The sequence below is a fragment of the Pelodiscus sinensis genome, chromosome 1 (assembly GCF_049634645.1).
Source record: "Pelodiscus sinensis isolate JC-2024 chromosome 1, ASM4963464v1, whole genome shotgun sequence".
NCBI lineage: Eukaryota > Metazoa > Chordata > Testudines > Trionychidae > Pelodiscus > Pelodiscus sinensis.
Genome location: NC_134711.1, coordinates 299,036,126 through 299,054,244, shown reverse-complemented (window position 1 = coordinate 299,054,244; position 18,119 = coordinate 299,036,126). Strand labels below are relative to the sequence as shown.

The following is an 18,119-nucleotide window of genomic DNA, read 5'->3' as shown; positions in this document are numbered from 1 at the left end:
ACCATCAGTAGCTCAGGAAATGTCATCGCTGCACAGTAACACCATACTGCTGATGCGGTTAACAAACAAAATCTTTCCACTTCACACCTTTTTTGCTCTACAAACTGACTGCTGGATCTTTCTAGTTTTATCTGCTTGCTGCACAGTAAAATCAATAATGCTAACAGAACAACATGTATATATAAAATTCTAAATAAAATGTACAATGAGGCCATGTGAAATTTATACTTCAGATATTAGGTAATACATGGTCCGAAAAATGCGTACTATGAAACTGAACTCATTGCACCAGTTACAAAATCTATAATATCGACCTATGCAACAGAGACATTAGCTGACCGAACAAACAGCTTCATTTTTCAGAAGACACCAGCCATACACCTAGCTTAATCCTGTGATATAAATCAATGCCTCCTACTCAGAAAAAAGATCATTAACAGCAAGAATAAAGTTTAGGATCTTGGACATGCCACTGTTTCAGAAAATAGCTACGTCAACACTAAGGGTGTGTCTAGACTACAAGGTTTTGTCGACAAAAGTGGACTTTTGTCGACAAAACTATACCTGCGTCCACACTACCGCTGAGTTCTGTCGACATAACGTCGACAGAACTCAGCAGTTTTGTCGACGCTGGTAAACCTCATTTTACGAGGCATAACGCCTTCCGTCGACAGAGTTTCTGTCGACAGAAGGTGTTATTGCATGTAAACTGTCCTTTGCGTCCACACTACCATGTCGACAAAGCAGCTTGCTTTGTCGACAGAACTCAATGTAGTGTAGACGCTCTTTGTCGACAGAAGTTTTGTCGACAGTATCTGTCAACAAAACTTCTGTTGACAGAAGCCTGTAGTCTAGACGTACCCTTACAGTAAAGCTCTTCATGAGTTACATGAATTCAAACAAGCAGCAAGGCAAATCTCAGAAAAATCTCATTTACTGAATTATAGGAATTTCAAAGAACATAGGGAGAGGAAAGTATTTCTCCCTCAGATAGTCAATGCTTCTCAGGGAAGCTGTGGAAACCCCTTGGTTGGGATTTTTCCATTTGACGTCACTTCAGTCCCACCTAAGTCCTAAAGGCCTTAAGTGCTGCCCTGCATTCACAATGAATAATGATGGGCTGATGCCGTAGGTTAGAGGCACAGCTATCTACTGCCACTTGTGATCCAAGCTAAAGTTGAGCTAGCCCGGCACTCCCCATCCTGGCAGCACTAGATTCTCATGGCAGCACCAGCACTCCCCACTGTCACATCTTAGTGACTCCACCGATCACTTGCAGAGGGAACAGTGTCTGCATAAGGGAAGATTACCAAAGGGGAAAAGGAAGAGATGGGAAAGTTGACTGTGTCACGCTCTCTCCCCACAACTGTTATCTACCTCTTTATCTGGATGCTCCCTTGTGCCCTATCTCCACTGTGTCCCCTGAGACAGCAACCACTGGATTAGATCAGTAAATGTCACCATGCATACATGAACCAATGAAAAACATTTCCATTGATCATAAACAAAATGTACAGGAAGACAAAACAAGGAAAATGCTGTTGGAGAATGCTTTAGAGTTTGATTTGAGGGTATTTGCATATTTGGACATGTGATGTTGACAATTTTGTTTTAATGCTCATAATGCTTTAACATTTTGAATCTCAGCAGCTACTGTCATAAAATAATTATTGTCCCCTCATTGTCCGACCACCCATAATTTCCTGCAAATGTGAAAATTTAAAATAGATAAATCTAAAAATGTGCCTCAAACCATAATTTTGTGCAAATGCGAACATTTTAATTGAGAAAATGCTTAAATATAAACTAGTATCAGAGGGGTAGCCGTGTTAGTCTGAATCTGCAAAAGCGGTGAGGAGCCCTGTGGCACCTTATAGACTAACCAAAGTGTTGAAGCATAAGCTTTCGTGGACAAAGACGAAGTGATGCATCTGACGAAGTGGGTCTTTGCCCACGAAAGCTTATGCTCCAACACTTTGGTTAGTCTACAAGGTGCCACAGGACTCCTTGCCGCTTTTGTTAAATATAAACTATTATCCTTCAAAGTTATAAAAAAAAAGTTAATTAAAATTCTGCCAGGTCTAACAGTCACTCATTGACTGAGGAGGACGGTTCTTTGAATACATATTCCCCAAAACAATGCCTTACATTTCATATACTACATGTTACATGCCAGAGATGGTATGTCAGGTGATCCATTCTGTCCAGTACAGGCAGTCCCCGGGTTACGTACAAGATAGGGACTGTAGGTTTGTTCTTAAGTTGAATCTGTATGTAAGTCGGAACTGGCGTCCAGATTCAGCCCCTGCTGAAACTGATCAGTTTCAACAGCGGCTGAATCTGGACGCCAGTTCCGACTTACGTACAGATTCAACTTAAGAACAAACCTACAGTCCCTAAGTTGAATCTGTATGTAAGTCGGAACTGGCGTCCAGATTCAGCCACTGCTGAAACTGATCAGTTTCAACAGCGGCTGAATCTGGACGCCAGTTCTGACTTACATACAGATTCAACATAAGAACCCCAGGCATCCCCAAGTCAGCTGCTGCTGAAACTGATCAGCGGCTGATTCCAGGAAGCCCGGGGCAGGGGCTTCCTGTAGTCAGCCACTGGTCAGTTTCAGCAGCGGCTGACTTGGGGACGCCTGGGGCAGAGCAGCTCGGGTGCTGCTGGGTTGGTCCAGTAGCGCCGCCACTACTCGGCGCTACTGGACCAACCCAGCAGCACCCAAGCTGCTCTGCCCCAGGCGTCCTGATTCAGCCGCTGCTGAAACTGACCAGCAGTGGCTGAATAAGGACGCCTGGGGCAGAGCAGCTGGGGTGCTGCCGGGTTGGTCCAGTAGCGCCCAGAGTGGCGCTATGGGACCAACCGGCAGCGCCCCAGCTGCTGTACCACAGGCGTCTGGAGCAAAGCCGCGGAGCACGGGGGCAGCGGGACAGCCCAGACGCGCCGTGGCTGTCCTGCTGCCCTCGGGCTCCGCGGCTTTGCTCTGCTTTGCTCCCTGTCTCCCTGGTCTGCAGACCAGGGGGACAGGGAGCAAAGCGGGGGAACACGCGGGCAGCGGACAGCCCAGACGCATCTGGGCTGTCCGCTGCCTGTGTGCTCCGCTGCTTTGCTTCCTCTCCCTGGTCTGCTGGAGACCAGGGAGACGGGCCCCGTTCGTAACTGCGGATCCGACGTAAGTCGGATCCGCGTAACTCGGGGACTGCCTGTATCTGATTCAGGCCCTATCTGAATGCTTTATCTACTTTAGTATTAGCTATCAAATCTACCCACAAAGGGCTATATTGCATCCCTCTGTCTTGACTCCAGGGTGAGAGAATGGGTACTTTGCCTCCCACACTCCTCCTGACAGGAGCCCAATATGTGAATTGTTTTGCATTACTCTAGCAGATAAAATAAAATTTCACTCTTGCTGAGCATACAATGTTTAGTCCTGTGAGGTGCTGAGTTCCTTTTGGAAGTGAGCTAAGACACACAGCACCTTGCAGGACTGATAGGGTTGCCAGGTGTCCAGTTTTGAACCAGACAGTCCAGTATTTGAGCTTTCTGTTCGGGAAACAAATTGAAAAAATCTAAAAGAGAAAATATAAATATCCGGTATTTTCCAAATAAGATGTAATGTAGATTGTGATGTAATGTCAACTAACTCCAGTATTTTTGTTGAAACCATCTGACAACCCTATCAATTGAGCCTTCTAGCAGATAAGGAAAATGACGTTCTGTGCATATGAAGCTGTGGATAATAATGATCTGTAAGTGTACAGAGATGAGATAATGGTTAAGATGCCAAACAAAGGGACTAATCTGAGGACACTGAGCACTATAATGATAGTATTGACTTTCAGTACATTATTCAGACACTAACTGTACCTGTATGCTACACAGCATTCCAGAGTGGATGAGGTCTCTGGTAAACAAGAGTGATAAAGTTGGAACTGAAGATGTGTGGAAACTTATTTTTCTCTCTGTATTGTTTGTAGTTGTTTTGCTCCTGTTGTTTAATAAATGCTCTTTAAGATGGAGTGTGATTTCATATACCTGATAGGCATGCCCCAATTATCACTGAGTTGTAAGTGCAAAGTATTTTTCAGAATTTGACCTAACAACTTTGCCTTGAATTTACAATCTGATGTCACAAGCAGGTTCTGCATTCCTCAGGCATTTTGTTCAGACTCAGCAAAGCTTTCATTTCTTGCTAATAACTGCAGACAAGTGATGGATCCAATCCTGAACCAAACCAGGGGAAGTTTTGTCACTAACTTCAGTAGGAGAATGAGTAAGCCTATTTGAATTCATAAAAGTCAAGTGCATGAACTATTCCATTTTTGTAAAAAGCAACTGAATTATTTCAGGCTCATACAGCTCAAAACCACCCAAAAAGAATCATATTTCCAAAACAATTTCAGTGTGGGGGCTCTCTCAGCTATAATTATAGAAAGTATTGTCATCCTACAGCCATCAAAAAAAAGCAGAATCTTTTTTTTTTTACATGATCGTTTGCTTAGTGGAGACAACATTTTATTTGCATGGCTTACAAATCAAAGCCTTTATTGTGAAATTGCAAGTACATAGGCAGACAGTTGCCACCCTACAGATCTCCACGACTGGGTCCTATGTGTCCAGAAAGTCCAATATTGTTGCAACATTTTCAAGTTTCTCTTACTTAGAACCTTCCAGGAATCTTTGCATTTGTCAACAGAACATTGAGTCCCTAAGAGTTAGCCATTTTCTTCATCTCCTTGCACACTCCCATTACTCCCATTATCTTAAAACTCGTAGACAGCTGATTACAATCCAAAGTATCTATTACACATATTTGTTGCCTTTGAAACAACAAGCACAAAAATCAACTTTTCAGTTTCAATTATAGTCAGAATAGATTAGAGCAGATGTGACCTTCAGCAAGGCCAAATGTTCTCATGGACAATCTTCAGCATACAGAGGAGAGAGGCCTCTAGCTTTCCCCTGCCAAAACCTCTTCCTTTATACCAATCACTTCCTATCTGCACAATGGCACTGGTTGTGAGGTATGAAGAAGAGATTATGATTTTTCCACTCCAAAGTTGCCTGTGCTTCTGATCTCATTCTCTTCAGAGAAATGTTCTCTGTCAGGAAATGTGCTCTGGGCCAATTGTCCCTAGCTATTTTTAAAACTGCAAGCAATATTTTTTGTGGTCCGTACTGTTGTGTAGCTGAGGCTCTGTTTGTGTAAAAATTACTCCTGGAATAGATTAATTGGCATATAATTAAAATCTCAATTTTCTTGTATAGCCGCAGATCAAGATAATTTGCCCAAATGGGCCAAATTCACATTACTCTCAAACATACACAAAAGTCCCTGTTCCTCACTGTAATGGCTTTGCCCTGCTTCAGTGGCACTAACCAACCAATGTATCTGCCCCCTGGGGATTCCCAGTGCATGGGGACGAGGCTCGTGGATGGCACAGAACCACCACAGTAGCCCCTATGCCACCCTCCTCCTAGTCCTCAGTTCAGGGAAAATGACTGGAGCATATCCACATCCCAGTGATCCCTGGCTGCCAGTCACTATTGTCATAAGTACAGATACAAAAGGCTTAAGTAGAAATGTCAAGTACACCATTACAGGAGGAATGATAAATGTCAGCATAGGTGTGCTGTGGAAATAGTATGTATGCAATAATAAGTACTACTACAAGTGCTTTCAATTCCCGTGTCCCCTGCAACTGTATGGGTAATACACAGACAACTCTCTCAGCACACAGTGGTAGAGAAAGAAAAAGAGGAACAACAAAAAACAAAAGTTAGGCCCCAATTTCTCAACAGCCCCATTGGGATTGGAGCATGCCAAGTAGCTGGTAGGCATTTCCTACCCCACACTGCATAGGATACAGTTTTGTTTCTTTAATGCGGGGCACTGAGAGGTATATGAGTACATTGCAAATAAAACCTAGTGGCTAGCCCATGACAGCTGACTCTGGCTCCTGGGGCTCAGCTTCTGGAGCTGTTTCATTGCAGCAGACTTCTGGGATAGGGTTGCAACCCAAGCTCTGGGACCCTCACACCTCACAGGGTTCTGAAGCCAGGTTCCAGCCCAAGTCTGGAAGTCTATTCTACAATGAAACAGCCGCCTACCCCAAGCTCTGGGAACCTGAGTCAGCTGGCAAGAACCAGCCACGGGTGTCTCACTGAAGTGTACAGTCATAGAATCATAGAACACTAGGACTGGAAGGGACCTTGAGAAGTCATCAAGTCCAGTCCTCTGCCCTCATGGCAGCACCAAGTACTGTCTAGACCATCCCTGATACACATTTATCTAACGTACTCTTAAATATCTCTAGAGATGGGGATTCCACAACCTCCCTGGGCAATTTATTCCAGTGTTTGACTACCCTGACAGTTAGGAACTTTTTCCTAATGTCCAACCTAAACCTCTCTGGCTGCAGTTTAAGCCCATTGCTTCTTGTTCTATCTCAGAGGGCAGGAAGAACAAGTTTTCTCCCTCCTCTTTGTGACATGCTTTTAGATACCTGAAAACTGCTATCATGTCCCCCCTCAATCTTCTTTTTCCAAACTAAACAAGCCCAATTCTTTCAGTCTTCCTTCATAGGTCATGTTCTCTAGACCTTTAAGCATTCTCGTTGCTCTTCTCTGAACCTTCTCCAATTTCTCCACATCTTTCTTGAAATGTGGTGCCCAAAACTGGACACAATACTATGAGGCCTAATCAGCGCAGAGTAGAGCAGAAGAATGACTTCTTGTGTCTTGCTCACAACACACCTGTTAATGCATCTTAGAATCATGTTTGTTTTTTTTGCAACAGCATCACACTGTTGACTCATATTTAGCTTGTGATCCACTACAAATCCTATATCCCTTTCTGCCGTATTCCTTCCTAGATAGTCGCTTCCCATTCTGTATGTGTGAAACTGATTGTTCCTTCCTAAGTGTAGCACTTTGCATTTGTCCTTATTAAACTTCATCCTGTTTACCCAGACCATTTTTCCAATTTGTCCAGATCATTTTGAATTACGACCCTATCCTCCAAAGCAGTTGAAACCCTTCCCAGCTTAGTGATATCTGCAAACTTAATAAGCGTACTCTCTATGCCGATATCTAAATTGTTGATGAAGATATTGAACAGAACCAGTCCCAAAACAGATCCCTGCAGAACCCCACTTGTTACTCCTTTCCAGCAGGATTGTGAACCATTAATAACTACTCTCTAGGAACGGTTATCCAGCCAGTTATGCAGCCACCTTATTGTAGTCCCATCTAAGTTGTATTTGCCTAGTTTGTTGATAAGAATATTATGCGAGACCATATGCTGGCTGTTCCGTATCCCCTTCTTATCTTCCAAGTATTTGCAAATGATTTTCTTAATTACTTGCTCCATTATCTTCTCTGGCACAGAAGTTAAACTAACTGGTCTGTAGTTTCCTGGGTTGGTCTTGTTTCCCTTTTTATAGATGGGCACTATATTTGCCCTTTTCCAGTCTTCTGGAATTTCTCCTGTCTCCCATGATTTTCCAAAGATGATAGCTAGAGGCTCAGATACCTCCATCAGCTCCTTGAGTATTCTAGGATGCATTTACCTCAGACCATTTCTCCAATTTGTCTAGATCATTTTGAATTATGACCCTATCCTCCAAAGCAGATGGCAGCTAACTTTTCTAGGTGATTTTTAACTTGTTCTTTTTTTATTTTATCTTCTAAACCTACCCCCTTCCCACTAGCATTCACTATGTCAGGCATTCCTTCATCAGACTTCTCGGTGAAGACTGAAACAAAGAAGTCATTAAGCATCTCTGCCATTTCCAAGTTTCCTGTTACTGTTTCACCCTCATCACTGAGCAATGGGCCTACCCTGTCCTTGGTCTTCCTCTTGCTTTTAAAATATTTATAAAATGTCTTCTTGTTTCCCTTTATGCCTGTAGCTAGTTTGCGCTTGTTTTGTGCCTTTGCTTTTCTAATCTTACCCCTGCATTCCTGTATTGTTTGCTTATTTTCATCCTTTGTAATTTGTCCTAGTTTCCATTTTTATATGACTCCTTTTTTATTTTTAGATCATGCAAGATCTCCTGGTTGATCCAAGGCTGTCTTTTGCCATATTTTCTATCTTTCCTACGTAGCAGAATAGCTTGCTTTTGGGCCCTTAGCAATGTCCCTTTGAAAAAGTACCAACTTTCTTCAGTTGTTTTTCCCCTCAGTCTTGCTTCCCATGGGACCTTACCTACCAGCTCTCTGAGCTTACCAAAATCTGCCTTCCTGAAATCCATTGTCTCTAATTTGCCGTTCTCCCTTCTACCCTTCTTTAGAATCATGAACTCTATGAGTCTTTGAGGTGTGTGTGTCTGCCTGCTCTGGCTTCTCACTGACTCACCCCTCCTTTGGGCTGGGCAATGAGTCACCTCACCGCTACTGGGCGGGGGTGCAAGTCTCTCCGTTGCCAGCTGCTGACCAATCAGAAGTCAAGGAGGGGGAACACCACCTGCTCTGGCTAGTGCAACAGCAGGACTAACAAAAAAAGTCCTGACAGCCCAGAAGGCTGGGCTGGAAGCTTCCCAGCTAGGCCTGTGGGGACTAGCCAGCATCCAAGATGGTTTTGAAAAAGCACTTGCAAATAAAAAGTTACACATTACCTAGACAATGTACGTAGATACAAGGGCTCAGCAAGGAACAGTTAAAGTACCTAAGTACAAACATACATGGAAACATAGAAGAGCACCTTAGGCAGCCTGTGTAATGTAGAGTAGTCTTCACTCTGCTTTACATTTCAGCAGGGGGATGAGTTAAAGCCTAGTGGCCTCGGGATCAGAAGGAACACACAGGATTTAAATGAATCTTTATCCGCATTTCCCTCTCCTCAAAAGCTGTGTTAGACTCAGGAAGCGAGCCATCGGTCTTCCAATCCATGCTTCTTACAAGAGATCCTAGCTTAGGTCCTTAGTTTTTACTCCAACTACTCAGCCATGTTCTGTAATGTGCAGATCTGCAGTCCCTGCTGCCTCCTCCCCCCCCCCATTTGAAATGCCTGATTTTTGGCATACAGAAGTCTGACAACTTCTTTCACTGACTTCACTGGGAAATTCCATCCATTGATTCTTATTGATTCATGTGTATTATTAGAACAACTTTTTTCATGCATTTTGCCTCTGTTTCATTGGCTCTGTGTTCAAATTCAAGTGCATGATTATATGTATGGTAAAACAAAGTATTCTTTCTCCTGTTTTATTGTGGTTAACAATACCTGGTTTCCATGACATTTAAGAAAGGAACATCTTTCAGAATAATGCAGTAAGAAGGTGAGCAAATGCACACCTGATTAATAGGGAAAAAGGAAAACATAGCAAGCATCTGCCCTGTTAAATATAAAACTCCACATGTAAAAATAAACTGATATGGTACAAATGTACATAAACAGTGCTATCTCTTTCTAAACAATAACATTTTGTTTTACTTTTGGAAACAATTTCTTATCTACAGAGCCTTGAAATAGTTCTTGAGAATTTGCTCTAAAGAAGTAAACTTTAGTGTGTGTCTGAGCCTAATCAAAGCAGATTATGCAGAAAGTGGAATGATGTACAGAGCAAGAGAAAAACTACATTTATGTTTAATAAAGTCTCCAAGCACACATTAGCTAACTTCAGGCACCTCTTTTTAGGAAAGAGGCACTGAACAACAGACAATCCTATGGCTCATTCTATATTTGCTGTTGAAAGAGTCATGAAAGCAGGTTTAGTCTTGAATTTATTTTACTATAATGCATTATATAAAAGAAGAGTTTAAGAGCTGCATTCAGGGCCACCTCATCATGCTAGAGTGCAATCCAATAAGCAGTTTCAATTCTCCCTCAATGTCCTTTTGGTCTTCATCAAATGACTCCCCCACCACAGCTATAATCATGAAAAGCTATCACTGGGATTCATTACTACTATTCAAATAAATGATCAGCTTTACTTGTGCAAACCCACCTTTTTTGACAAACAACAGCCTTGTATTTAGGACAAGTCTGGCCCTTAGTCTTTTATAAATAGGCTTGTTTCTTGAACAAGCACTCATTAAAGACACAAAAAACAGGACTATGTAGCACTTCAAAGACTAACAAGATGGTTTATTAGGTAATGAGCTTTCGTGGGCCAGACCCACTTCCTCAGATCAAGTAGTGGAAGAAAATTGTCACAACCATACATACCAAAGGATACAATTTAAAAAAATGAACACATATGAAAAGGACAAATCATATTATTTGATTTGTGCACAAATTGTGCACAAATTTGATTTGTCCTTTTCATATGTGTTCATTTGTTTTAATTGTATCCTTTGGTATATATGGTTGTGACAATTTTCTTCCATTACTTGATCTGAGGAAGTGGGTCTGGCCCACGAAAGCTCATCATCTAATAAACCATCTTGTTAGTCTTTAAAGTGCTACATAGTCCTGTATTTTGTTTCAGCTACACCAGACTAACACGGCTACATTTCTATCATTAAAGACACAGATTTTGATGTGGCACACAAATGACAGAACTATTCTTTTAAGGCCAATCCTACTACCTTTACTTGTGTGGAGTAGCCCCTGTTGAGAGACGATACATAAAAAAGATGCTTTTTAAGGAATATGGGTGGCAGTACCAAGGCCTTAGCATTTCCATTACCCAACAGAGGTACAGAGTGCTGCACAAAAGACAGGTGTGCCAGATGAACATTGGGACACATCCATGCCTCAGACTTTAGATCTACAAGCACAAGCTAGAGCCATGTAAGGCCAAGAGAACTATACCACTCAGAAATGGAGCGACGAGAGGTCAGGAACAGATCAGTAACATTTGGAATTTAAGATGTTTGGCTTCCCTGGATTCCTGTGTGAAATATGCCTGCTTGGTTCAGAGAATATATATATCCCTTCAAGAATTCTAGCCTTTAAAAGTCTTAAGGGGCCCCATGTAGTTACTAGAGTAGTCAGAATATCATACAGGTGCAGAGAGAGAGAGGATAGGAGACAGTCACCTAATTCACTATGATGTCAATCTACTGCAGTTGAAAAGTATTTCCCTTGCTCTTGCAGTAGAACAACAAATGAAGAGATCCCACAGATTTTAACTTTTGCATTGTGTCCCCAAAGTGTCCTGTGAACACCCACATGACAGGCATCATTGGTAAATCGTACAGTTTAATAGGTGATCCCTTGCCCCATGTAAAGAGTTAACTAGGACAACATTTTTGTAGCAGTACACAAACACATGCCAATGGAGAAAAAAAATGTCTCTCTCAGTAAAAATACAGTCATAATCACTGACTGACATTATACTAAAGGGGCTTCTTGGAAGACATCCCAGAATGGCAGCTGTCATTACGCAGGGTCCAATCCAGTTCCCACTGAAGTGACTGAGTCTTTCTATTGACTGTAGTGGGAGCTGGATCAGGCTTTAAGTGCATCCCAATTAAGCATCAAAGGACAGTGCGTCAGTGTGCTTGATAAATCTTTAACCCACACACCCAAGCACTATATGGCGGGGGGGGGGGGGGAATCTACAATGTCTGATTAGACACCTGAGCAACAGATCAGTGCACATACGTGTCTGGTGAAATGACATCCTTTCCTCCTCTTTGTCTCTCAGTAGTCCATCAACCTTCCAAGCTACTTTGATCTGGTTCCTGTGATCTCACCTACAAAGGTATTTACCCAGCTGTATCATCCTTCATGGAGCAGAAGACAGCCCCTTTACAGTATTGTTCTTTGTATGCAGCCCAGATCTCTTCAAGATGGCATGTATTGCTCTGAATGAATTCCCTGTGGCTCCTGATTTTTCCTCCCTGTATCATTTTTAATAACAGACAAGGTCACTCTGACACTGGTTCCTCAGCCCATCTTGGAAATTTTTCATCTTATTCTTTATTCTAGCCTAACAACCATGATTTTTGCATGTTAATTGACATTCCTGGAGGTGCCCACTGAAACTAAGTAAATCCTTGTCAGCTTTTTATCTGCGCTTTAAGATACAGAAACACACATGCTTAATGTCGTTGCACAGAACATAATGTTACGCTACTACATATCAAATATAAAGACAATCCGTCACTCGAGGCAAATTAGAGACAATCTGTCACAGGCTCTCATTTGTCCAGACTAATTACCAACGAGTTCAGACAGACTGTGAGCTACACAATGAAATTATCCTGCAGCTTTTCGCCAAAATGGAAGGAGTAATTTTAAAAGGTATAAAGGATAACCGCAACAGGAGGAAATTCAGAAAACAGCAGCCAGGTGAGAGTCACAATCTCACAATGCTGTCATGCACCGGATTTTGGGCTATGACGACCAGTTTAGCTGTGGGTCAGGTGTGTGAAAGGGGCCAATAAAGCTATACCATCAAAAGTCTCTAGTGAAGATGAAGTTATACTGACAAAAGCAAAGTTGTGCCACTATAAACTGTATCCACAGAAAGAGTTCTTTGCCAGTGTAGTACTCTGGTATAGCTACAACACAGTGTTCATAGTGCATGCCTGGCCATAGGCAATTCTTCATTTTAAAATGTTCTGTATAAATCAAGCTTCCTCTTTTACTATCCCGCTGCTTGCCAGGGGAATGCAATTTGGAACAGCAGATAGTACAGCAGGCTTCCTTCCTTCAAACCTAAAGGAATTCCCTCTTCAACTCTTGTGCTATAGGGTAAATGGAGAATAGCATAACACAGCATCCCAGCCTTCGCCAGCTCTAGCAACAGAAATCTGCGCCATTCAAAAAAGTGCATGACTGATCTATGTGCTGATTTCCACGCAACACATTTCTCATCCAAATAAAAAAACAACTGTGGTCAAAAGAAAAAAAAACAAATGTTATTGCCAGTTTCTATTGCTCAGCAGTATCTCTTTATATAGGTGACTGGCGTTGTGTATTTTTTTTTAATCTACAGTGTATACACATCTCCTTTGTGTATTTATCTTTTTTGTATATAGTAAAGGGCAGATTTAACTCAACAGCTGTGCCCCTCTCAGTAGGAAACACCTTAATTGTAGGCAGGTTCCACCACTTAATAATTTAATTAACAATAAATATAATGAATAACATAATATTCTTATACACACATACTCTCCCTAAGTGCAACAAAAGACAAGTCATTCTCACAAGAATATAAGAATGGCTATACTGGATCAGACCAAAGATCCATTCTGACAGAAGTCAATGTCAAGTGTCCCAGAACAAATGCGCAGAACAGGCAAGCATCAAGTGATCCATCTCCGTTGTCCCTTCTCAGCTTCTGGCAAAAACAGGCTAGGACTACCATCCCTGCCCATCCTGGCTAATAGCCCATGGATGGAGCTATCCTCTGAGTTTATCTATTTATTTTTTTGAATCCTGTTATAGCCTTAGCTTTCACCACATCCTCAGGTAAAGAGTTTCACAGGTTGACTGTGTGCTGTGTGAAGAAATACATCCTTTTGTTTGTTTTAAACCTGCTATTAATTGCATTTTGGTGACCCCTAGTTCTTGTGTTCTGAGGAATAAATAACACTTCCTAATTTACTTTCTCCACACCAGTCATGATTTTATAGACTGCTATCATATCTCCCTTTAGTCATCTTTTTCAAGATAAAAAGTCCTAATCTCATTCATCTTTCCTCTTACAGAAGCTGTTCCATACCCCTAATCATGTTTGTTACACTTTTCTGAATTTGTATATGAAATATGAGTAAGCTTTAAAAAGCCTGAAATTCTTAAAATGTGCTTGTACTTTGTAATCCCAAGATTTTCTCAGTGTCACAAAAACTTCCATATATAGGTCCAACATCAGCAGGGACTAATGAGGTTGTGACTCTACTAATCATATAGGTTATTTTAGTTTTCTCAAAAAAAATGCAGGCTTCACTGAGGTTGCCTTGCTCAGGTAATTTTTATTAAAGATTTATATCCATTTTACTCATCTGTACAGAGTAAAAGTCTTTTATTCTGCTGCTTTTCTAAAACCAGACTTTGAAAGTCCATATGCATGCTCAAGCATGCTGTAAATTACTGGTAAATATCATTTTTATTTAAGGCAGTCCTGCAATACAACAAGCTTTTTCTTCCAGACCTCACCAGCCTGCCAAGACTGGCATTTTAGCTCTGTTCCAGAGGAAAGCATTCTAAGATACTCAAGAGTTGACTGAATGCTCAGAGTTGACTGAATGGGGCAGTAAAAGCAAAGGCACATAATGTTCTCAGCCAGACTTAAAAGACATTTTACTGAACAAATAAGACCAGAAAAAGACAGGATGTAGTCATGGATTTACATTTTTCTCACAATGTATTTCATCTCCCCCTTCCAAAGTACCACAGGCCAATGAGTACTTTATAAAAAGGAGGTTAGCCATTGCAATGTGTGCAGTCTCGTTTGGAATGTATAGATCAGAAGACAAAGAACTCAGAATTCCTCCAAATCTAGTTTCTCCAGATACAGGGGAAAATACTAGGCATAACCTTGCAAGTTTACCTCTAAACACCTGACATGTTAATCCAGAGATGAAAATAGTTGGAAGTAATTCAGTTACGGTAAGTGTGCTGCAGGATGAAATCCACCTTCCCATCCCAGGGGCATCCAATAAAGCAAAAGTGTAGCATCTGTGCAAGCAATATACTAACTAGAAAGCTGAAACAGCATCTGCAGCTCTTCCATACCCTTTAAATGAAGATTCACGAATCCACATAATCAAAATCATAAAACTGGAAGAGACCTCAGGAGGTCATCAAGTCTAGCCCCCTGCTCTAGGCAGGACCAGTTCCAACTAAATCAACCCAGCCAGGTCTTTGTCAAGCCGAGACTTAAACACCTCTAGGGATGGAGACTCCACTACTTCCCTAGGTAACCCATTCCAGTGCTTCACCACCCTCCTAGTGAAATAGTTTTTCCTAATATCCAACCTGGACCTCTCCCACCACAACTTGAGACCATTGCTCCTTGTTCTGCCATCCGTCACTACTGAGACCAGCCTTTCTCCATCCTCTTTGGAACCTCCCTTCAGGAAGTTGAAGGCTGCTATCAAATCCCCCCTCACTCTTCGCTTCTGCAGATTAAACAGACCCAAGTCCCTCAGCCTTTCCTCATAAGTCATATGCTCCAGCCCCCTAATCATTTTGGTTGCCCTCCGCTGGACCCTCTCCAATGCGTCCACATCCTTTTTGTAGTGGGGGGCCCAGAACTGGACACAATACTCCAGATGTGGCCTCTTCAGCAGCCTACATTCTTCTGCTCAAACATACCCCTCTTCCCAATTACAATTTGTGCCTGGAGCTTGCTCTGCAGCACACAAATGACATGGATACCCTTCTGGGGCCACAACGCTCCCCCCTCACACCCCCACACTCCCTACCCGGGAACAGAGGACAGCTGTCCTCAGCACAGTTCGCTCACCCATATGGAACTCTTACACTCTGCAAGTTGGTGTGTATTCCCCCAAAATAACAAGTGATCTCATGATTCATTGTTTAGTGTGAGTAGTTTGGAGGTGGGAGGTGGTTATGGGTTTGAGAAAACACAAATATAGAGTATCAGGGTACGTCGAGACTACAAGCCTCTTTTGAAAGATACTTTCGAAAAAGAGTGTCCAGACTGCCTGGACACTCAGTCGAAAAAAGGGCACCCAGAACCACTTCTGGCAGGTCATGGGGGCAGCCTTTACTTCCAGGTCCTGCAACATGCTCTTTGTAGATGCGTGCTTAAAGGGACCCCCCGGGCAGCCATTCCTCTGCTGCTGCAGCTGGCTTGCCTACCTTCTAGAGGGACAGCAAAACTTCCGAAGTGCTTGCTTTGGGTGCCCTGCTTTCTGGGACACCACAGCAGTTTGGTTTTGGTTGATTTGTGTGTTTTAGAATCTTATTTTTGCCATGGAGCCGGAGCTGACCCTGGGGAGGCGATGGCCCCACAGGGTCATACTTCAAGTTCTGCTGCATCTACATGAGACCATTCTGAAGCTCGTGCCAGATCTTGATTCTGAACCCAGCCTTGAGCCCCTCGCTCGGGCTGCAGCACCACTGGCCTTGCCACCCAACTTATTTCTGGACAGGCAATTTTGGAGGCTGGACAACTTCAGACTGGTGGGACCAGCTCGTCATGGAGCAGTGGGACGACCAGCGTTGGATCCGAAACTTCCAAATGCGTAAGGCCACATTCCAGGAGCTGTGTACTTGGGTCGCCCCTGCCCTGCAATGACAGGACAGCCACCTGCGACCTGCCATCCCCCTGGAGAAGAGAGTGGCTATTGCCCTCTGGAAGCTGGCCACCCCCAACTGCTACTGTTTGGTGGGACACCAGTTTGGCGTGGGGCGATCTACTGTTGGCACTGTGCTGATGTAGGTAAGTCCCTCTCAGAGGACAGTCCATGCAAGGAAGGGGGAATGTAAAAGAGGGACTGTCAGAAAGGGCAGAGGGAGTGGGGGATGGAGTGGGACTGGGGGAGGGCTCCTGGCCTCACCCTGCCCTACTGCTAGGAGGAGCCACCTGGGGGGGCCTCCTGGAGTCTTGGGGGGGAGCATCCCATCGAGCAGCCCAGTACATCAACAGAAAGGGCTACTTCTCCATGGTGCTGCAGGCCCTGGTTGACCACCAGAGAAAGTTTATAGACATTTGTGTGGGGTGGTCGGGCTGGGCACATGATGCCCACATCTTCAGAAATTCCTACCTGTACCACAGGCAGCAGGCTGGAACACTCTTTTAGCAGCAAAACTTTGTTGTTGGGGATGTAGACATGCCAATGTGCATCATGGCCAATGCAGCGTACCCCTTTATGCCCTGGCTCATGAAGCCCTACACTGGCCATCTGGACATGAGCAGGGAACAATTTAATGTGCACCTGAACTGGGCTCGCTTGAAGGTGGAATGCGCCTTTGGATGGCTGAAGGGGAGGTTTAGGTGCCCACTCACTCACCTCGACATGGGAGAATGCAATATCCCTGAGGTGGTGGCTGCATGTTGCATACTCCACAACCTGGTCGAGAGCAAAGGAGAGGACTTCCTCCCAGGGTGGGGGACATGGGCTGATGTCGAGGGGAGGCAGTTCAAGCAGCTCCGGACAGCTGCCATCCGCGAAGCACATCAGTTGAGGGTCTGCATCCGGGAGGCCCTACGTGAGAGATTCTTAGCAGGAGCCCAGTGACTCTCCCCAGGGCCTTCCCAATGGGGCCTGTAGCCTGGCCCCTATCCCACAAGACCTTTCCTCCCACAACCCACCCCTGCACCAGTCTCTGGACAGTTAACACACACACACACACACACACACACACACACCAAGTTTTCTGAGAAAAACATTCTGTGTATTAAAAAACCATCAAACAGTGTGCAAAGAATAACATTTACTAACAAAATAAAAGTGTTTCAAAATGTTTTCAAAAATAAACTTTCTTGTAAATATAATAAAGTCTCTTTAACTGGGGAGGAGGGGGGCTGTAAACCTGGAGTGGGGAGTGAGGCTTAGGGCTGAGGATGTCACCTGGCCCGCAAAAGTCTGCCGCCTCAGGTCCATGGCCCTAGACATGCTCAGGGTCGAGTGGGGCCTGGGACAGTAGGGGGCTGGGGACGGGGGGACGGGGGGCTGCAGCTGGGTCTGTGATGGCAGAAGGTGAGGGGGGAGAAGGAGGAGCGGGGGGCCGGAGCACGTTGAGTGGGAGGAGCGGCAAAGGGGTCAGGACCTGGGACACCCATGGCCTCCTGGATAGTGACACAGATTGCTGACTGCTGCTGGACAAGCTCGTTCAGCAAGCGGTCATGCCACCGAGCCTCTGCCCGCGTCCTCTCTGCCATGGTCTCCTCCATCCTTTTGAGGACCTCAACGTGCCTGCGCATGAAGTCAGTATAGATCCACCAGTGCCTGCGGCTTCCATGGGCCCAGGTGGGTGGTGGGACAGGTGTTGCATGCTGGTCTGCTCTGGCAGGTCCAGCTGTGGAGGATAAGAGGGAGAACTGGTCAGTCATGCGTGCACACACTGTCCCTGCTTGTGATCAGTGAGTAACTGTCCTTGGAAAAAGGGACACCAATGTTCTCACTGCAAGCCCACGTGTGGCCTGGCCAGCAGCCCCAGCCTCACAGGGGCCCCAAGCTGGCTAGGGCAACATCACCCCCCCTAACCTCCCGCAACACCCCCACCATGGCCATGCAGCCCA

The 18,119-nt window shown here is 44.1% G+C and overlaps 1 protein-coding gene across 2 annotated transcripts in view; it reads right to left on the bottom strand.

Moving 5' to 3' along the window:
* The window catches only part of SLC7A1 (solute carrier family 7 member 1), a 73,372-nt gene that overhangs the window by 35,613 nt on the left and 19,640 nt on the right, over positions 1–18,119 (bottom strand). Inside the window, exon 1 of one of the 2 annotated variants that reach the window (XM_075919210.1) lies at positions 16,888–17,190. The exons of the other annotated variant lie outside the window; for it this stretch is intronic. Within the exon in view, the coding sequence (XP_075775325.1) occupies positions 16,888–16,993 (106 nt within the window). The 5' untranslated portion in view covers positions 16,994–17,190. Of the gene's footprint in view, positions 1–16,887; positions 17,191–18,119 lie in introns of those variants that run through there. 2 annotated transcript variants of the gene reach the window in all.